The sequence below is a fragment of the Entelurus aequoreus genome, linkage group LG12 (genome assembly GCF_033978785.1).
Source record: "Entelurus aequoreus isolate RoL-2023_Sb linkage group LG12, RoL_Eaeq_v1.1, whole genome shotgun sequence".
In the NCBI taxonomy this organism is placed as follows: domain Eukaryota; kingdom Metazoa; phylum Chordata; class Actinopteri; order Syngnathiformes; family Syngnathidae; genus Entelurus; species Entelurus aequoreus.
This window is the reverse complement of record NC_084742.1, coordinates 57,092,500-57,112,298: the sequence shown is the minus strand read 5'-3', so window position 1 is coordinate 57,112,298 and position 19,799 is coordinate 57,092,500. Positions and strand designations below refer to the sequence as shown.

The window sequence follows — 19,799 nt, the reverse complement described above, 5'->3', positions numbered from 1 at the left end:
AAAAAAATGTTGGCAGCACAGTTTTTCTGCTATTACAGAGTTTCCGCGGGTCAATAAATAGCATTAAAAGTCGTTAAAGGTATTTTGCAACAATTAAGGCTTTTAATGGCTTTAAATGCGGGGAAAAAATGTACCGTATTTTTCGGAGTATAAGTCGCACCTGCCGAAAATGCATAATAAAGAAGGAAAAAAACATATATAAGTCGCATTTTTGGGGGAAATTTATTTGATAAAAGCCAACACCAAGAATAGACATTTGAAAGGCAATTTCAAATAAATAAAGAATAGTGAACAACAGGCTGAATAAGTGTACGTTATATGAGGCATAAATAACCAACTGAGAAGGTGCCTGGTATGTTAACGTAACATATTATGGTAAGAGTCATTCAAATAACTATAACATATAGAACATGCTATACGTTTACCAAACAATCTGTCACTCTTAATCGCTAAATCCCATGAAATCTTATACGTCTAGTCTCTTACGTGAATGAGCTAAATAATATTATTTGATATTTTTACGCTAATGTGTTAATAATTTCACACATAAGTCGCTCCTGAGTATAAGTCGCACCCTCGGCCAAACTATGAAAAAAACTGCGACTTATAGTCCGAAAAATACGGTATACGCTGAAATCACACATGCTATTAGCTAATAACAAATTGGGGATTAAAGGCAGGCAATTTTATCGACGTGACCAACAAAGCAACTTCAGCTGTTACCGTGACGCCACCACAACTGGCAGCTGCTGCTACCGCTACAGAAAAAATATATGTATAAATTGTCAGATTAAACAGTCTTGTTATGCGCCAATTGTAAACCACCAGAGAGTAACAGTTGATGTAAACTTTTTTAACTCTAGTTTTCACGTTATTAACGTGTTATTATTCATAACCATCCTCCCCGCAACGTTTGTGCTGCAAATATTTTTTGTCTAACTATTACCGTTTTTAGGCAATTACTGGGTTTTCTGTGAGTCAATAAAAAGCATTAAAAGTCGTTAAAAGTAATTTTCAAAAATTAAGAACTTTAATTGAATTAAAAAGCATTAAATTCGAGAAAAAAAATTATACGCTGAAATCACACATGCTATTAGCTAATAACAAATTGGGGATTAAAGGCAGGTGCCAAATTTTATCGACGTGACCAACATAGCAACTTCAGCTGTCACCGTGACGCCACCACAACTGGCAGCTGATACCACTAAAGAAAATATATATATATATTGTCAAAATAAACAGTCTTGTTGTGCGCCAATTGTAATCCACCAGAGAGTAACAGTTGATGTAAACTTTTTAAACTATAGTTTTTATGTTATTAATGTGTTATTATTCATAACCTGGTCAAATTTTTAACTATAGTTTTTATGTTATTAATGTGTTGTTATTCATAACCTGGTCAAATTTTTAACTATAGTTTTTATGTTATTAACGTGTTATTATTCATAACCATCCGCCCCTGCAAACATTTCTGTCAAACTCTTGTAGTTTTCATGTTACGAATGCGAAAACATACAAACTGCAACCAAGGAACGTCGGTGTTATTTTAACGTTTGCCAGGACAAATGTGTGCCTTCTCCTCCATCGATGGGCCGCGATTGTTTGGATAGAACGGCCCTCCTCTTTTGGCCGCCAACAAGTCCGGCCAAAGTAGACGACATTTTACGGATCCTTTGCGGATCTAAATAGGCGAGGCATGTAGATATTTCAAATGAAATAGTGTCTATGTGCGTGTTTTTGTTGTTCTTTTTGTACATGCTCTGTAAATAATGTGTATTTTCTCCACTCTCTTCAGTGTTTATGAACATCAAGATGTATGAGGTGTTACTTGGTGTCTTGCTGTATGACAGTCGTTTGCTTTCCAATTTCATTGTACATTTGTAGAAAATCATGTTGACATTATTAGCCTGCTGTCGCGGTCGGAGAATTCTATTGGGTTTTAACAAAACAACACGTTATTGGGTTTGGGCTCCAGGTGGAGAGAATGATCTGATCTCACCTGCTGCCTTACTTGAACCATCCTGACTGAAGAAGGACCCTGAATGAAGGCTACAAGCCCAAATCCTCACAATGAATGTTTCTTCCTCCGCCGCCGACTTGTTCGGGTTCGAATCCTCGTGCCACATGCCTGCCCTTCCAAGCGTCTCAGGTGAAAGTTTCCATCCTGCTTCAGTCTTTTTGCACGATGGAGCCAAGCTGCTGCTCCCGGTTTAGCGGTTCTCCTCAGTGTTTGGTTCAAAAAGAACGGCGACGGGCTACACGGAGGATGGACGCCAGCCTGACGCCGCCTGACGCAGTGCCTTTGCATCCTGCGGGGGTCGGAATGAACTGTGTTAAAAAAAAAAAAAAGAAGTACCCACAAAGGGGATGTTTTTGTATCAGTGGCGTTGTTTCCTTATGATGAAGAATAAAAAACTGTTCAAAAAAGGCATTTTTGTCCTAATCTTGTGAGTACATAAAACGCTTACATAATGGGTTTAGACTAGAACATGGGGTGTCCAAAGTGCGGCACATTCTCAAAATTACATTAAAATATTAAAAAAGTGGAATAAAAGAGCAAACCAATGAAAATTGATGTGGAAGAGTTGCGATGTTAATTCTGATAAAACATTTTTTACTTTAAAATTGTCATTGCTCAAAAATAATAATGCTGCAAAATCCATGTTGTCATGAATTATTGACATATTCAAGGCTCCAATAACTTCACATCAAATATTACACTTTGAAATATTTTGGGGAAAATTATTACATGATTTGGGTTTTTGCCATAAAAATAAATCAAGGTTTTTGTTCTCCAAAAAAAGGACATAAAGCAAACAAAAAGATGTGGAAAAATAACAAATAATTATCATTAAAAGTTGATCTAGAGATTTAAGCTTTGAAAGTGGAAAAGAAGTATGACTTATTTTTTACTCTTTTAAAAGTGAGAGATCCTTTTGGATCCCTAAGAATATTACTGGGATTTTTTTGATTTTTTTTAACGAAACTTTGTTAAAAATAAAATTATGAATCAAAATCAATGTTGTTAGGAATAATTGATCTATTGAAGGCGCCAATTACTTCACATGAAAAATTCCATGTGAAAAAATTCCACATAATTTGTGTGTTTGCATACAAATAAATCAAGGTTTTTGTTGACAAAAAAGGACATAAAACAAACAAAAAAACATGAAAAAATATTAAAAACGTATAATTGACATAAGGATCTGAAGTTGATCAAGAAACGTAAGCATTGAAAATGAAAAAAAAATGTATGACTTATTTTTTACTCTTTTAAAAGTGGGACACTTTTGGATTCCAAAGAATTTTAGTGGGATTTATTTTTATAACGAAACAGTCTTTGTTAGAAAAAATAATGAATCATAGTCAATGTTGTTATGAATTATAGACCGGTTGAAGGCTCCAATTACTTCACATCAAATATTACACTTTGAAATATTTTTGGGAAAATTATTACATAATTTGTGTTTTTGCCATAAAAATAAATCAAGGTTTTTGTTTTCCAAAAAAAGGACATAAAGCAAACGTGGGGGAAAAAAATAAATCATCATTATAAAGTTGATCTAGAGATTTAAGCTTTGAAAGTGGAAAAACAGTATGACTTCTTTTTTTACTCTTTTAAAAGTGAGATCCTTTTGGATCCCTAAGAATTTTACTGGAATTGTTTTTATTTTTTTAACAAAACTTTGTTAAAAATAAAATAATGAATCAAAATCAATGTTATGAATTATTGACCTGTTGAAGGCTCCAATTACTTCACATGAAAATTCCACTTTAAAAATATTTGGGGAAAATGATTACATAATTTGTGTGTTTGCATACAAATAAATCAAGGTTTTTGTTGACAAAAAGGACATAAAACAAACAAAAAACAAGAAAAAATATTAAAAACGTATAATTGACATAAAAATCTGAATTTGATCTAGAAACGTAAGCATTGAAAATGAAATTTTTTTTTTATGAATTATGTTTTACTCTTAAAAGTGGGACACTTGGATTCCTAAGAATTTTAGTGTTTTTATTTTTTTTATATAACGAAAATAATGAATTAAAGTCAATGTTGTTATGAATTATTGACCTGTTGAAGGCTCCATTTACTTCGCATCAAATATTACACTTAAAAATATAGGGGAAATTATTACTAATTTGTGTTTTTGCCATTGTAATAAATCAAGGTTTTTGTTGACAAAAAGGACATAAAGCAAACCAAAAAAAACATGATTTTTTTTTTTATGATAATTGATAGATCTGAATTTGATCTACAGATTTAAGTGTTGCAAGTAAAAAAATAAGAAAATCGTATGATTTATTTTTTACTCTTTCATAAGCGGGACCCTTTTGGATGCACGGGAATTTTAGTGGAATTTTTTTTTTTCATTTTACCAAACTGTTTTGTTCAAAAAATAATAATGAATCAAAATCATCCATTGCTTGTCTCTTTCAAAATCAATATTATAAATGATTGACCTGTTGAAGGGTCCAATCAAAAATTCAAAATACTACACTTTGAAATGTTTTAGGGAAAATTATTACATAATCTGTGTTTTTTGTAATAATAAATCAAGCTTTTTGTGGATAAAAGTACATAAAACAAACAAAAAAACATAATTTTATTAAATATTAAAAATGTATAATCGTCGTATAGATCTGAAGTTGATCTAGAGATTTAAGCGTTGCAAGTGGAAAAAAAATGTATGACTTATTTTTCACTCGTTTAAAAGAATTCTTTGGATCCCTAAGAATTTTACTGGGATTTGTATTTTTTTACAAAACTGTCTTTGTTTTACAAAAAAAATAAATAATCAAAATCATTGTTGTTATGAATTATTGACCTGTTGAAAGCTTCAGTTACTTGAAATATTTTAGGGAAAATTATTACATAATTTGTGTTTTTGGTTGTTCAAATCAAGGTTTTTGTTGACAAAAAGGACATAAAGCAAACAAAAAAACCATGAAAAAATATTTTTTAAAAAGGAAAATCGACGTATGGATCGAAAGTTGATTTAGAAATGTAAGCATTGAAAATGAAAAAAAAATGTGTGATTTATTTTCACTCTTTTATAAGTGGGACCCTTTTGGATCCCTAAAAATTTTAGTAGGATTTTTTTTTCATTTTACAAACATACATAATAATGAATCAAAATCAATGTTATTATGAGTTATTGACCTGTTGAAGGCTCCAATTACTTCACATCAAAAAATCCACTTTAAAATTTTTGGGTGGAAATAATTACATAATTTGTGTTTTTGCCATACAAATAAATCCAGGGTTTTTGTTGACAAAAAGGACATAAAACAAACAAAAAAACATGAAAAAATATTAAAAACGTATAATCGACGTATAGATCTGAAGTTGATATAGAATTTTAACCATTGAACGTGAAAAAAAAAATGTATGACTTATTTTTTACTCTTTTATAAGTGGGACCCTTTTGGATCCCTAAGAACTTTAGTGGGATTTTTTTTCATTTTACAAACTTACATAATAATGAATCAAAATCAATGTTATTATGAGTTATTGACCTGTTGAAGGCTCCATTTACTTCACATCAAAAAATCCACTTTAAAATTTTTGGGTGGAAATTATTACATAATTTGTGTTTTTGCCATAAAAATAAATCCAGGTTTTTGTTGACAAAGAGGACATAAAACAAACAAAAAAACATGAAAAAATATTAAAATGTATAATCGACGTATAGATCTGAAGTTGATCTAGAATTTTAAGCATTGAAACTGAAAAAAAAATGTATGACTTATTTTTTACTCTTTTATAAGTGGGACCCTTTTGGATCCCTAAGAACTTTAGTGGGATTTTTTTTCATTTTACAAACATACATAATAATGAATCAAAATCAATGTTATTATGAGTTATTGACCTGTTGAAGGCTCCATTTACTTCACATCAAAAAATCCACTTTAAAATTTTTGGGTGGAAATTATTACATAATTTGTGTTTTTGCCATAAAAATAAATCCAGGTTTTTGTTGACAAAGAGGACATAAAACAAACAAAAAAACATGAAAAAATATTAAAATGTATAATCGACGTATAGATCTGAAGTTGATCTAGAATTTTAAGCATTGAAACTGAAAAAAAAATGTATGACTTATTTTTTACTATTTTATAAGTGGGACCCTTTTGGATCCCTAAGAATTTTAGTGGGATTTTTTATTTTACGAAACTGTCTTTGTTTAAAAAAAAATAATAATAATAATTGAAAAAAATCAAAATCATTGTTGTTATCAATTATTTACCTGTTGAAGGCTCCAATTACTTCACATGAAAAATCCACTTTAAAATTTTTGGGGAAAATTATTACGTAATTTGTGTTTTTGCCATAAAAATAAATCAAGGTTTTTGTTGACAAAAAGGACATAAAACAAACAAAAACACATGAAAAATGTATTAAAAAATGATAATTGCTGGATAGGTCTGAAGTTGATCTAAAGATTTAAGTGTTGAAAGTAAAAAATAAGAAAATTGTATGATTTCTGTTGACTCTTTTATAAGTGGGACCCTTTTGGACGAATGGGAATTTTAGTGGGATTTTTTTTTCATTTTACAAAACTGTTTTGTGTATATTCCACAATAAACACATTTTGGGGGGTAAAATATTGCATACTTTGTGATTTTGTCATGAAAAAACAGGTTTAGACAAAAGGTCATAAAAAAACAAACAAAAAAACTTTATAGCCACAGATAGACCTGAAGTTGATCTAGAGATTTAAGCATTGAATAGAACAATTTAAAAAATGTATATATGACTTATTTTTAACATTTTTATGACTGACACTGGGACCAAACTTGAAAAATCGATCCATTGTATTGGTTTTGAAAATGAAACATGTCAAAATGGCTGCGCATGTTTTGATTTTTCAGTGGAAAAGGTTGGGGTTGGCGTCTGGCAAAAGATGAACTCAGACCAAAGGAAATAGGAGTTTTTGTCCAGGTCGCATCCAGCCATGACTTGCAACACCCGCACGCAACGTTCCCAAACAGGAAGTTTGACAACCTCAGTGGAAAAACAGCAATGAACAGAAATGTTGTGTGAATGCTAGCGTTGTGCGGCACTGTGCACACGACTGGAATAAGTGTAGAGACTTTGCGGACATACTGGAAGATGACACGCAGGCTGAGCTGGCAAGGACAGGTTGGAGGTTTCATATCCAGAAGTGATAGGTGAGTCAGCGGACATTGATCTCATGTCCTGGTGCAGCAAGGCCACCAGATCTGTCAGACACAAATACAAAATCTAATAATAATCACACTTTTACATTTTGATTAAAAAATTACAAAACCCAAAAGCAGTGAAGTTGTCACGTTGTGTAAATGGTAAATAAAAAGAGAATACAATGATTTGAAAATCCTTTTCAACTTATATTCAATTGAATAGACTGCAAAGACAAGATATCTAATGTTCACACTGAGAAACTTTTGTTATCTTTTACAAATGTGGAATTTGATGCCTGCAACATGTTTCAAAAAAGCTGGCACAAGTGGCAAAAAAGACTGAGAAAGTTGAGGAATACTCATCAAACACTTATTTGGAACATCCCACAGGTGAACAGGCTAATTGGGAACAGGTGGGTGCCATGATTGGGTATACAAGTAGATTCCATGAAATGCTCAGTCATTCAAAAACAAGGATGGGGCGAGGGTCACTACTTTGTCAACAAATGCGTGAGCAAATTGTTGAACAGTTTAAGAACAACATTTCTCAACCAGCTATCGCAAGGAATTTAGGGATTTCCCCATCTACGGTCCGTAATATCATCAAAAGGTTCAGAAAATCTGGAGAAATCGCTGCACGTAACATTGAATGCCCGTGACCTTGGATCCCTCAGGCGGTACTGCATCAAAAAGTGACATCAGTGTGTAAAGGATATCACCACATGGGCTCAGGGACACTTCAGAAAACCACTGTCAGTAACTACAGTTGGTCGCTACATCTGTAAGTGCAAGTCAAAACTCTCCTATGCAAGGCGAAAACCGTTTATCAACAACACCCAGAAGCGCCATCGGCTTCGCTGGGCCTGAGCTCATCTAAGATGGACTGATACAAAGTGGAAAAGTGCTCTGTGGTGTGACGAGTCCACATTTCAAATTGTTTTTGGAAACTGTGGACGTCGTGTCCTCCGGACCAAAGAGGAAAAGAACCATCCGGATTGTTCTAGGCGCAAAGTGTAAAAGCCAGCATGTGTGGGGGGTGTATTAGTGCCCAAGACATGGGTAACTTACACATCTGTGAAGGCGCCATTAATGCTGAAAGGTACATACAGCTTTTGGAGCAACATGTTGCCATCCAAGCAACGTTACCATGGACGCCCCTGCTTATTTCAGCAAGACAATGCCAGGCCACGTGTTACATCAATGTGGCTTCATAGTAAAAGAGTGCGGGTACTAGACTGGCCTGCCTGTAGTCCAGACCTGTCTCCCATTGAAAATGTGTGGCGCATTATGAAGCCTAAAATAGCACAAGGGAGACCCCCGGACTGTTGAACAACTTAAGCTGTACATCAAGCAAGAATGGGAAAGAATTCCACCTGAGAAGCTTCAAAAATGTGTCTCCTCAGTTCCCAAACCTTTACTGAGTGTTGTTAAAAGGAAAGGCCATGTAACACAGTGGTGAACATGCCTTTTCCCAACTACTTTGGTACGTGTTGCAGCCATGAAATTCTAAGTTAATTATTATTTGCAAAAAAAAAAAAAAAGTTTATGAGTTTGAACATCAAATATGTTGTCTTTATAGTGCATTCAATTGAATATGGGTTGAAAAGGATTTGCAAATCATTGTATTCCGTTTATATTTACATCTAACACAATTTCCCAACTCATATGGAAACGGTGTTTGTATATATATATATATATATATATATATTAGAGATGTCCGATAATGGCTTTTTTGCCGATATCCAATATTCCGATATTGTACAACTCTTAATTACCGATCCTGATATCAACCGATACATACTGTCGTGGAATTAACACATTATTATGCCTAATTTTGTTGTGATGCCCCGCTGGATGCATTAAACAATGTAACGAGGTTTTCCAAAATAAATCAACTCAAGTTATGGAAAAAAAAATGCCAACATGGCACTGCCATATTTATTATTGAAGTCACAAAGTGCATTATTTTTTTTAACATGCCTCAAAACAGCAGCTTGGAATTTGGGACATGCTCTCCCTGAGAGAGCATGAGGAGGTTGAGGTGGGCGGGGTTGAGGTGTGTGTGTGTGGGGGGGGGGGGGGTAGAGGGTAGCGGGGGGTGTATATTGTAGCGTCCCGGAAGAGTTAGTGCTGCAAGGGGTTCTGGGTATTTGTTCTGTTGTGTTTATGTTGTGTTACGGTGCGGATGTTCTACCGAAATATGTTTGTCATTCTTGTTTGGTGTGGGTTCACAGTGTGGCGCATATTTGTAACAGTGTTAAAGTTGTTTATACGGTCACCCTCTGTGTGACCTGTATGGCTGTTGACCAAGTATGCTTGCATTCACTTGTGTGTGTGAAAAGCCGTAGATATTATGTGACTGGGCCGGCACGCAAAGGCAGTGCCTTTAAGGTTTATTGCCGCTCTGTACTTCTCCCTACTTCCGTTTACAAAAAGTCATGAATTTTACTTTTTGAAACCGATACAGATAATTTTGAAACCGATACCGATCATTTCCGATATTACATTTTAAAGCATTTATCGGCCGATATCGGCATTCCGATATTATCGGACATCTCTAATATATATCTACACTACCGTTCAAAAGTTTGGGGTCACATTGAAATGTCCTTATTTTTGAAGGAAAAGCACTGTGTAGATAACTTTAAACTAGTCTTAACTTTAAAGAAATACACTCTATACATTGCTAATGTGGTAAATGACTATTCTAGCTGCAAATGTCTGGTTTTTGGTGCAATATCTACATAGGTGTATAGAGGCCCATTTCCAGCAACTATCACTCCAGTGTTCTAATGGTACAATGTGTTTGCTCATTGGCTCAGAAGGCTAATTGATGATTAGAAAACCCTTATGCAATCATGTTCACACATCTGAAAACAGTTTAGCTCGTTACAGAAGCTACAAAACTGACCTTCCTTTGAGTAGATTGAGTTTCTGGAGCATCACTTTTGTGGGGTCAATTAAACGCTCAAAATGGCCAGAAAAAGAGAACTTTCTTCTAAAACTCGACAGTCTATTCTTGTTCTTAGAAATGAAGGCTATTCCACAAAATTGTTTGGGTGACCCCAAACTTTTGAACGGTAGTGTATATATATATATATATATATATATATATATATATATATATATATATATATATATATATATATATATATATATATATACAGTACATACACACACACACACACACACACTAGTTCAAGCATACACACACCAGGTAGAGTAGTACAATTTTGTCCTCATATTTTTATTATCTCCTAATTTTTTATCTACTTGTATTTATACTTTTTTCTTACTATTTGTGTATTTTTTTCAAAAATACTTTTGTGCTAAAACCTTTTTTTGGGTGAGTGAAAACTGAAGCTAGCGATGTCACGGTCAAAGCGTGGAAATATGGCACCGCCACTTCCTGACTGTTTACAACGAAAACACAACACCAATATTTCTGAATAAATTCCCACAAATGAAGTAGTATTTGGGTAAATTTTAACTATACTGATCTGGTGTATTATTGATTGTTTCCTTGTAAAAAAAAACTAAAAAACAACAACAACCCTATAACAACGAACCAGTCTTTTCAACGGTTCTTTGAAAAGAACGGCTCTTAAAGAAGCCTTAATCCCGCCTTTAATCAGGCAAGGCTTTGTCAGAATACAGGCCTGTTCATGACTTAGCTATCTTGCCAAGTCCTCCACAGGCCCAGTACCACAACTTTGTCTCCAGAAATCAGCAGAGTTGTGCTTGTGCCAGAGGCCTGCACCTGTTGCCCCAGTAGTGGCCACTGCCAAGCATTTGCTCCTCATCACTGCCACATATCAAATTAGCATGACCTATACTTCCAAACTCAGTCAAACAACTTTGCCAGACATCTTCGCCACTAGGATAGCTTTCTACAAGACTCTGCTGCGACGTCGTCAGACAGTAAAAGAGATGCATATGAAAGAGTCGGTGCGTTGGGTGTGGCGAGAGAGTGCGCAGCAGCAGCATCACAGAATGCGGGTCACATTCTCCCCGTGGTTCTGTCATAAATCTGCTTACACAACATCAGACGTCTGCTAATATTAACACGCTGCACTGTACGTTGTTGCGTTCCCACAAGTACAACTTCAGCACTTGGCCTGGAAGATGCTTCACTTCCACCCTGACCCGAAAGTGTCAAAATGTACCGTATTTTCCGGACCATAGGGCGCTCCGGATTATAAGGCGCACTGCCGATGAGCGGGTCTAGTCAGGTCTATTTTCATACCGTATTTTTCGGAGGAGAAGGCACACATTTGTCCTGGCAAACGTTAAAATAACACCGACGTTCCTTGGTTGCAGTTTGTATGTTTTCGCATTCGTAACATGAAAACTACAAGACTTTGACAGAAATGTTTGCAGGGGCGGATGGTTATGAATAATAACACGTTAATAACATAAAAACTATAGTTAAAAATTTGACCAGGTTTTGAATAATAACACATTAATAACATAAAAACTATAGTTAAAAAGTTGACCAGGTTTTGAATAATAACACATTAATAACATAAAAACTATAGTTTAAAAAGTTTACATCAACTGTTACTCTCTGGTGGATTACAATTGGCGCACAACAAGACTGTTTATTTTGACAATATATATATTTTTTCTTTAGTGGTATCAGCTGCCAATTGTGGTGGCGTCACAGTGACAGCTGAAGTTGCTATGTTGGTCACGTCGATAAAATTTGGCACCTGCCTTTAATCCCCAATTTGTTATTAGGTAATAGCATGTGTGATTTCAGCGTATCATTTTTTTTCTTTGAATTTAATGCTTTTTAATTCAATTAAAGTTCTTAATTTTTGAAAATTACCTTTAACGACTTTTAATGCTTTTTATTGACTCGCAGAAAACCCCGTAATTGCATAAAAACGGGAATAGTTGGACAAAAAATGTTTGCAGCACAAACGTTGCGGGGAGGATGGTTATGAATAATAACACGTTAATAACGTGAAAACTAGAGTTAAAAAAGTTTACATCAACTGTTACTCTCTGGTGGTTTACAATTGGCGCATAACAAGACTGTTTAATCTGACAATTTATACATATATTTTTTCTGCAGCAGCAGCTGCCAGTTGTGGTGGCGTCACGGTAACAGCTGAAGTTGCTTTGTTGGTCACGTCGATAAAATTTGGCGCCTGCCTTTAATCCCCAATTTGTTATTAGCTAATAGCATGTGTGATTTCAGCGTATACCGTATTTTTCGGACTATAAGTCGCAGTTTTTTTCATAGTTTGGCCGGGGGTGCGACTTATACTCAGGAGCGACTTATGTGTGAAATTATTAACACATTAGCGTAAAATATCAAATAATATTATTTATCTCATTCACGTAAGAGACTAGACGTATAAGATTTCATGGGATTTAGCGATTAGGAGGGACAGATTGTTTGGTAAACGTATAGCATGTTCTATATGTTATAGTTATTTGAATGACTCTTACCATAATATGTTACGTTAACATACCAGGCACCTTCTCAGTTGGTTATTTATGCCTCATATAACGTACACTTATTCAGCCTGTTGTTCACTATTCTTTATTTATTTTAAATTGCCTTTCAAATGTCTATTATTGGTGTTGGCTTTTATCAAATAAATTTCCCCCAAAAATGCGACTTATACTCCAGTGCGACTTATATATGTTTTTTTTCCTTCTTTATTATGCATTTTCGGCCGGTGCGACTTATACTCCAGAGCGACTTATACTCCAAAAAATACGGTATATAAGGCGCATTAAAGGGGTCATATTATTTATTTTTTTTTGTCCTGTCAGCTTCTCAGGTAAAACATATAGTTGATGTAGATGCCCATATAGGCTGTTCAGATTTACTTTACAAAAGAGAAGTGTAATAATAATAATAATAATGGATTAGATTTTATATCGCACTTTTCTATTATTAGATACTCAAAGCGCTCACAGTAGGATCCTACTCTTGTTGCCTTATTTGTATTTGACTTTATTAAATGTATTTATATTATCATTTGGTGCAGCCGGGCCGGAGCAGGAGGGGATAGAAAGAGAAAAAAAGGAAGACAGAGGGGGGAAATTGTGGGACATAAGGCAGAGACACAAAAACAACAACAGCAAACACAACAATAACAATAACAACAACAATAGAGCAACATCAGCAAATATGACATGGTCAAATATAATGGTAAAAGTGATAGCAAAGGAGCAGTTAGCAAAATAAATAATAATACAAAAATGACAATGAGCATTATTACACTACAAATGGAGCAATACAAAAACCAATAGAAATAGCGCTATTGATAATGAACAATACCAATAATTTTCTTCTATTATCAACAATACAGTTGTTCAAATGCAACAATACACATACATAACGATAACTAGAGATACAAAAGAATGCAGAAAAATGGAGGGGAAGAAAGAGAAGCAACCTATATTAACCTTGTAGATTGTTATAGTAACAATAGGTTAAGCTTTGTCAAAAGAAAGTGCATCTCTACTCTCCTTCAAAACCTCACTAAAAGAACAGCTCCAGGCAACTTCAAGCCTAGACTAACACCCTCCCTCCACCACATCCCACCTCCCCGGATTGTAATTACTTAATCAAATGTAAATAATCAAATATATATACTTGTTCTTATGCTTTCTGAGCTCACTGCTCGCTGTACATATCCAACCAAGTCAGACCTACACGGTTTCAATGTCCATTTCTCAGATGATATAATTGTTGATGACTGACGTGCTGATATCAACCAAACCTAACCCCCCCACCCCTCCACATCCCACCCCCCGATTGTAAATAATGTAAATAATCCAATGTATATACTCTGATGATGATTAACTTGTGTGATGACTGTATTATGATGATAGTATATATTTATACCATGAATTGATTTAAGTGGACCCCGACTTAAACAAGATGAAAAACTTACTCGGGTGTTACCATTTAGTGGTCAATTGTACGGAATATGTACTGTACTGTGCAATCTACTAATAAAAGTCTCAATTAATCAATCAATCAATCAATCAATCAATCAATCAATCAATCAATCAGTCAGTGTGCCATGTGTTACCCAGTTTATTTTTTTTGTAAATGTAAAATACTTCCTTGTGGTCTACATAACATGTGATGGTGGTTCTTTGGTCAAAATGTTGCATAGATGATGTTTTACACATCATCTTCAAGTCACTTTCTGACAGTCGCTTCAGGATGCGCCGTTTTTGATTGATTGAAACTTTTATTAGTATATTGCACAGTACAGTACATATTCCGTACAATTGACCACTAAATGGTAACACCCCAATAAGTTTTTCAACTTTTTTTAGTAGAGGTCCACGTTAATCAATTCATAGTAATTCACGGTCTTATTTACGTGGCTCACCTTCGACAGCGTCTTCTCCCCGTCATCTTTGTTGTAGCGGTGTAGCGTGCAAGGACGGGAGTGGAGGAAGTGTCAAAAGATGGCGCTAACTGTTTTAATGACATTCAGATTTGACTTCAATCAATAACAGAGCAGCATTTCCTCATCCGGACACAACAACAACGCCGGAAATGTGTCTCATGAAAAACCATCCGACCGGAACTCTCTAATAACTAAAGTTCCTTGGGTGAATAATGTAGACTCACTACACCGGTATGTTTTATGCTTTCATGGCGAGTTTACTGACAGATATAAGTAAGAACTTTACACTACTTTATATTAGAAATGGCGACAGCGGAGGATGAATGTCCCGTAACAAGAAGATAGTGAAAAAGAAGAAGCTTATCCACTACACGGACCACAAAGGCGGACGCGCGCAAATTTTTAGGACTTATGCAGACCCCAAATACACATCAGCAGGTACCAGAAGGTAAGAAAAGTTTCTTTTGCATAATATTGCGAAACAAAACGCCAGATAATATGTCTTACCTTATACACACACCATAATAATACTCATATGTTGAAGCACAGTACAATCCATCAAGCAGTGTGGCTTCATAGCTTACCAAAGTCCTACTAAAACCTTTTGATAGATTTTTGAGCGCCGTGTGTAATGTTGTATATTTTCAATGGAAGATATACAATTTTGGTGTTGTACTTGAGTCATATTGCAGTGTACACATATATCTTATGTGTGACAGCCATCTACTGTTCACACTTATCATTACACCATGTACCAAATAAAATTGATTCGAGGTCGGTAAGCACAACCAAAATTATTCCGTACATTAGGCGCACCGGGTTATAAGGCGCACTGTCGAGTTTTGAGAAAATGAAAGGATTTTAAGTGCGCCTTATAGTCCGAAAAATACGGTATGCTCAAGTCGTTGGCCTCTTCCCTCCAAGCATCTTTGCATCAGCACACGACTTAGCGGCTCATGTTAACACTAAAAATACAACATTAGGCCCTTCTCCGGCTTCCTTTTCTCACTTAAATAAGGTTCCCCTTGTGTTTCCACCAAAAACTACCCAGGTAGATTTAGTTCTTCAGGAACCTTTCAAAGTTCCTCCAAGCTAGGCGGGACTTTTCCAAGAGATCTTTTCGTGTCATGCTGTCGAACGCTGATTGGTTGAACATCATTGGGGGGCGTTCCTAAAACGTATTTTTCAAACACACAACCTCCATTGCAGAGTAAAGTTATGCGAGACGACTTGTTTATTTCTTATTTATTGTGTGTTTGTATGACAACAAACTTGACAACGGAGAGGACAAAAGGAACTTTCGACTTACAGGAACTTTTGTGGAGCATCTTTCTGCTGAAGAACGTTGATCAGTGGAACTATTTTAGACTTAGACAAACTTTATTGATCCACAAGGGAAATTGTTCCACACAGTAGCTCAGTAACAAAGGATGGAAAGGATAATGCAGTGTTTTTACTCAGCCGCAGTCTTTATGCAGTTTATTGTTATTATTGTTTTAAAACTTAATTTGGATACGCGAAGCTACGAGAAGTGGACGGACTCTTTGAAACGTATTCACGGAGGAGTGCAAAGCCGGATTCGAAGCAACAACCTCAGTTGCTTACTACTCTGACTTTGTTAGATAAATGTGAAATAAAGGAGGCAGCACACAAGTTAAATAAAGGTAAGTACCATCAAATATGAACTATTTACATTATTACATCGTCAGTGACACTCCATTTGTGTAGTTATTAGCCTCAATCCTAGTGAACAGAATGCTAATGCTAACGCTAAAGTCGATGGGTTCATGTTGTCGGCGTGAGATAAACACTGACATTTATTATTGATATATTGTTATGTACAGATTAACACTGACATGTATTATTGATATATTGTTATTTACAGATAACACTGACATTTTTATTGATATATTGTTATTTACAGGTAAACACTGAAATGTATTATTTATATACTGTTTACAGATAAACACTGACATTTATTATTGATATATTGTTATTTACAGATAAACACTGATATGTATTATTTTGTTATTTACAGATAAACACTGACATGTATTATTGATATATTGTTATTTACAGATAACACTGACATTTTTATTGATATATTGTTATTTACAGGTAAACACTGAAATGTATTATTTATATACTGTTATTTACAGATAAACACTGACATTTATTATTGATGTATTGTTATTTACAGATAAACACTGATATTTATTATTTTGTTATTTACACATAAACACTGACATTTGTTATTGATATATTGTTATTTACAGATAAACACTGACATTTGTATTTATATATTGTTATTTACAGATAAACACTGACATTTATTATTGATATATTGTTATTTACAGATAAACACTGACATTTGTTATTTATATATTGTTATTTACAGATAACACTGACATTTGTATTGATATATTGTTATTTACAGGTAAACATTGACATTTATTATTTATATATTGTTATTTACAGGTAAACACTGACATGTATCATTTATATATTGTTATTTACAGATAAACACTGACATTTATTATTGATATATTGTTATTTACAGATAAACACTGGTATTTATTATTTTGTTATTTAGAGATAAACACTGACATTTATTATTGATATATTGTTATTTACAGATAAACACTGACATTTGTATTTATAAATTGTTATTTACAGATAAACACTGACATTTATTATTGATATATTGTTATTTACAGATAAACACTGACATTTGTTATTTATATATTGTTATTTACAGATAACACTGACATTTGTATTGATATATTGTTATTTACAGGTAAACACTGACATGTATCATTTATATCAGGGGTGGGCAATTAATTTTTACCGGGGGCCGCATGACCAACCCGAGCACTGCTGGAGGGCCACATCGACAATATTTCAATTAAATTTTGCTCAATATTATTTTTGATATATACCGTAAGATAAATAATAATAATAATAATAATAATAATAATTAATAATAATAGTAATACTTCAACATAGTGTGTGTAACAGCATTCCATGACTAATATAAATAAATTAACATTAATAATAAATGACAGCAAAATAAGCACACGTATGACTGAGGAGTCAGTGTAACTTTGTGTGGTGTTTGAGTTGTCCGACTTTTTGTGTGGCCATAAACGCACCAGTGGTTTAGTGGTATGCATGTTGGTGACAGATGACAAGTTGGTTTTGGCCTGGTTTGTACGGCAGAAAATGACTAGTTTTTCGAGATAGAATTGTTTTACTCATGTTTTTGGTGTGGTTATGGCCGAATATAAACAGTTTTGCTCAATAAAGTGATCGATATAATTCCTGTCCTCGAAGCATCTCGATAGACGTTACAATAATTGAACGGTGTTCAATTGAACGGTGTTGACGAACACAGTTAGGGCCGTTTGTTGTCACTGTCACTCAAAGTTGCATTGCAAAATTACATAGAATAAATATGTTTATTTTGTTTAGAATTCAGATGGGATTTGATTTGGTGCGCGGCATATATTTTCTGCGCGCAGAGGACGCTTGAGCAGTGCGCAATTGCGCAGGCACGCACCTTAGAGGGAACGTTGCTTTGCAGTCCACGTCTTGTTGGAAACACGCCATTCTTCATCAACTTTTCTCTTTTTAGCGTCTCGGGTGTAAACCGCGCATCACTTGTCGCTGCATGTGCACCTTCACTCGCAGGTTACACACGCCCATAAATAATACTTTTCAAAATAAAAGCAGCACAGTTGTATTGCGCGCACGGCATAGATGTTTTTTCAACTTTATTTTGTAATTTGTGATTGCAGCTGTTCACATTCACTCACAATCACGCACACGCATACGTCCACACGGAAGTAATACAAATAACGCCTTTCAAAACAAAAGCAGCACCGTTGTATTGCACACTCGACATAGATACTTTTTAAAATTTATTTTGTAATTTATAATTGGCCTCACGCGGGCCGGACAGGGACGCACAAAGGGCCGGATGCGGCCCGCGGGCCGCAGAATGCCCAGGTCTGATTTATATATTGTTATTTACAGATAAACACTGACATTTATTATTGATATATTGTTATTTACAGATAAACACTGGTATTTATTATTTTGTTATTTACAGATAAACACTGACATTTATTATTGATATATTGTTATTTACAGATAAACACTGACATTTGTATTTATATATTGTTATTTACAGATAAACACTGACATTTATTATTGATGTATTGTTATTTACAGATAAACACTGTCTTTTATTATTTATACATGGTTAATTACAGATAAACACTGACATTTATTATTTATACATTGTTATTTACAGATAAACACTGACATGTATTATTTATATATTGTTATTTACAGATAAACACTGACATTTAACCTTAAGTTCCTGAACTGAACTAAAATGAATGGTGCCTTAAAATTCCGCTTATCGGCCTGCCTGACTACTAATAATCGATATCGGCCCTGAAAAAATCATATGGGTCCATCTCTATGAAAGATACTTATGAGGTCTGCATGCAGCATGTTTGGGGGATGAGGGTTACAAAACCCTGAACAAGTCAATGAGTCACCTCCAATGTTACGTTCAGATATGTGAGCTCTGCTCCCTGGTGAGTCCAGACGCTATTTTCATCTGCTTGTGTCATTTCTCCAACAACACCAGACGGACACACAAATGACAAATCATGTTAACTGATGACTACCATGTATGTATTACCCACTAAATACAGTCCAGCCTGTGTTATGTCTATGGCGGCCACATCAATTTCTCCCGCAGAAAAAAGTCATATTATCTCAGCAGGCACAAGACATTGATACAACGTTGATTACACGTACATGTCCTTTAAAACTGACTTTGAAACAACATTGCAAAATAGTTGTATCTGTAGAGTGAGACAACGTTGATGTCCAACGTTGGTTCCATGTTGTTGGTTGGAAAATGACCAAATATCAATGGTCAAATCAACGTCACAACCCAACATTGAATAATGTTGTCAAAAAGCATGTTGTTTCAACGTTGTATTTGTGTTGAAGAATTTTGGTTGGGAAATTACCAAATTTGAATGTCGTTGTATTTGTGTTGAAAAATTTTGGTTGGGAAATTACCAAATTTCAATTGTCAAATCAACGTCACAACCTGAAATTGAATAAACGTCGTCAAAAAGCATGTTGTTTCAACGTTGTATTTGTGTTGTAGAATATTGGGTAAAAGATGACCAAATTTCAATGGTCAAATCATCG

The 19,799-nt window shown here is 34.6% G+C and overlaps 2 protein-coding genes across 3 annotated transcripts in view; one reads left to right on the top strand and one right to left on the bottom strand.

Annotated features, from left to right (window-relative positions):
• The window catches only part of slc38a4 (solute carrier family 38 member 4), a 132,571-nt gene extending 130,710 nt beyond the window's left edge, over positions 1-1,861 (top strand). For both annotated transcript variants that reach the window (XM_062066293.1, XM_062066292.1), the window contains exon 16: positions 1-1,861. This exon is cut by the window's left edge and continues 2,376 nt beyond it. The gene's annotated coding sequence lies outside the window, so the exon portion shown is untranslated.
• LOC133662365 (uncharacterized) overlaps positions 1-19,799 on the bottom strand; it is a 149,611-nt gene that overhangs the window by 15,783 nt on the left and 114,029 nt on the right. The window contains exon 10 of the mRNA XM_062066295.1: positions 7,115-7,230. Within this exon, the coding sequence (XP_061922279.1) occupies positions 7,115-7,230 (116 nt within the window). The remainder of the gene's footprint in view (positions 1-7,114; positions 7,231-19,799) is intronic.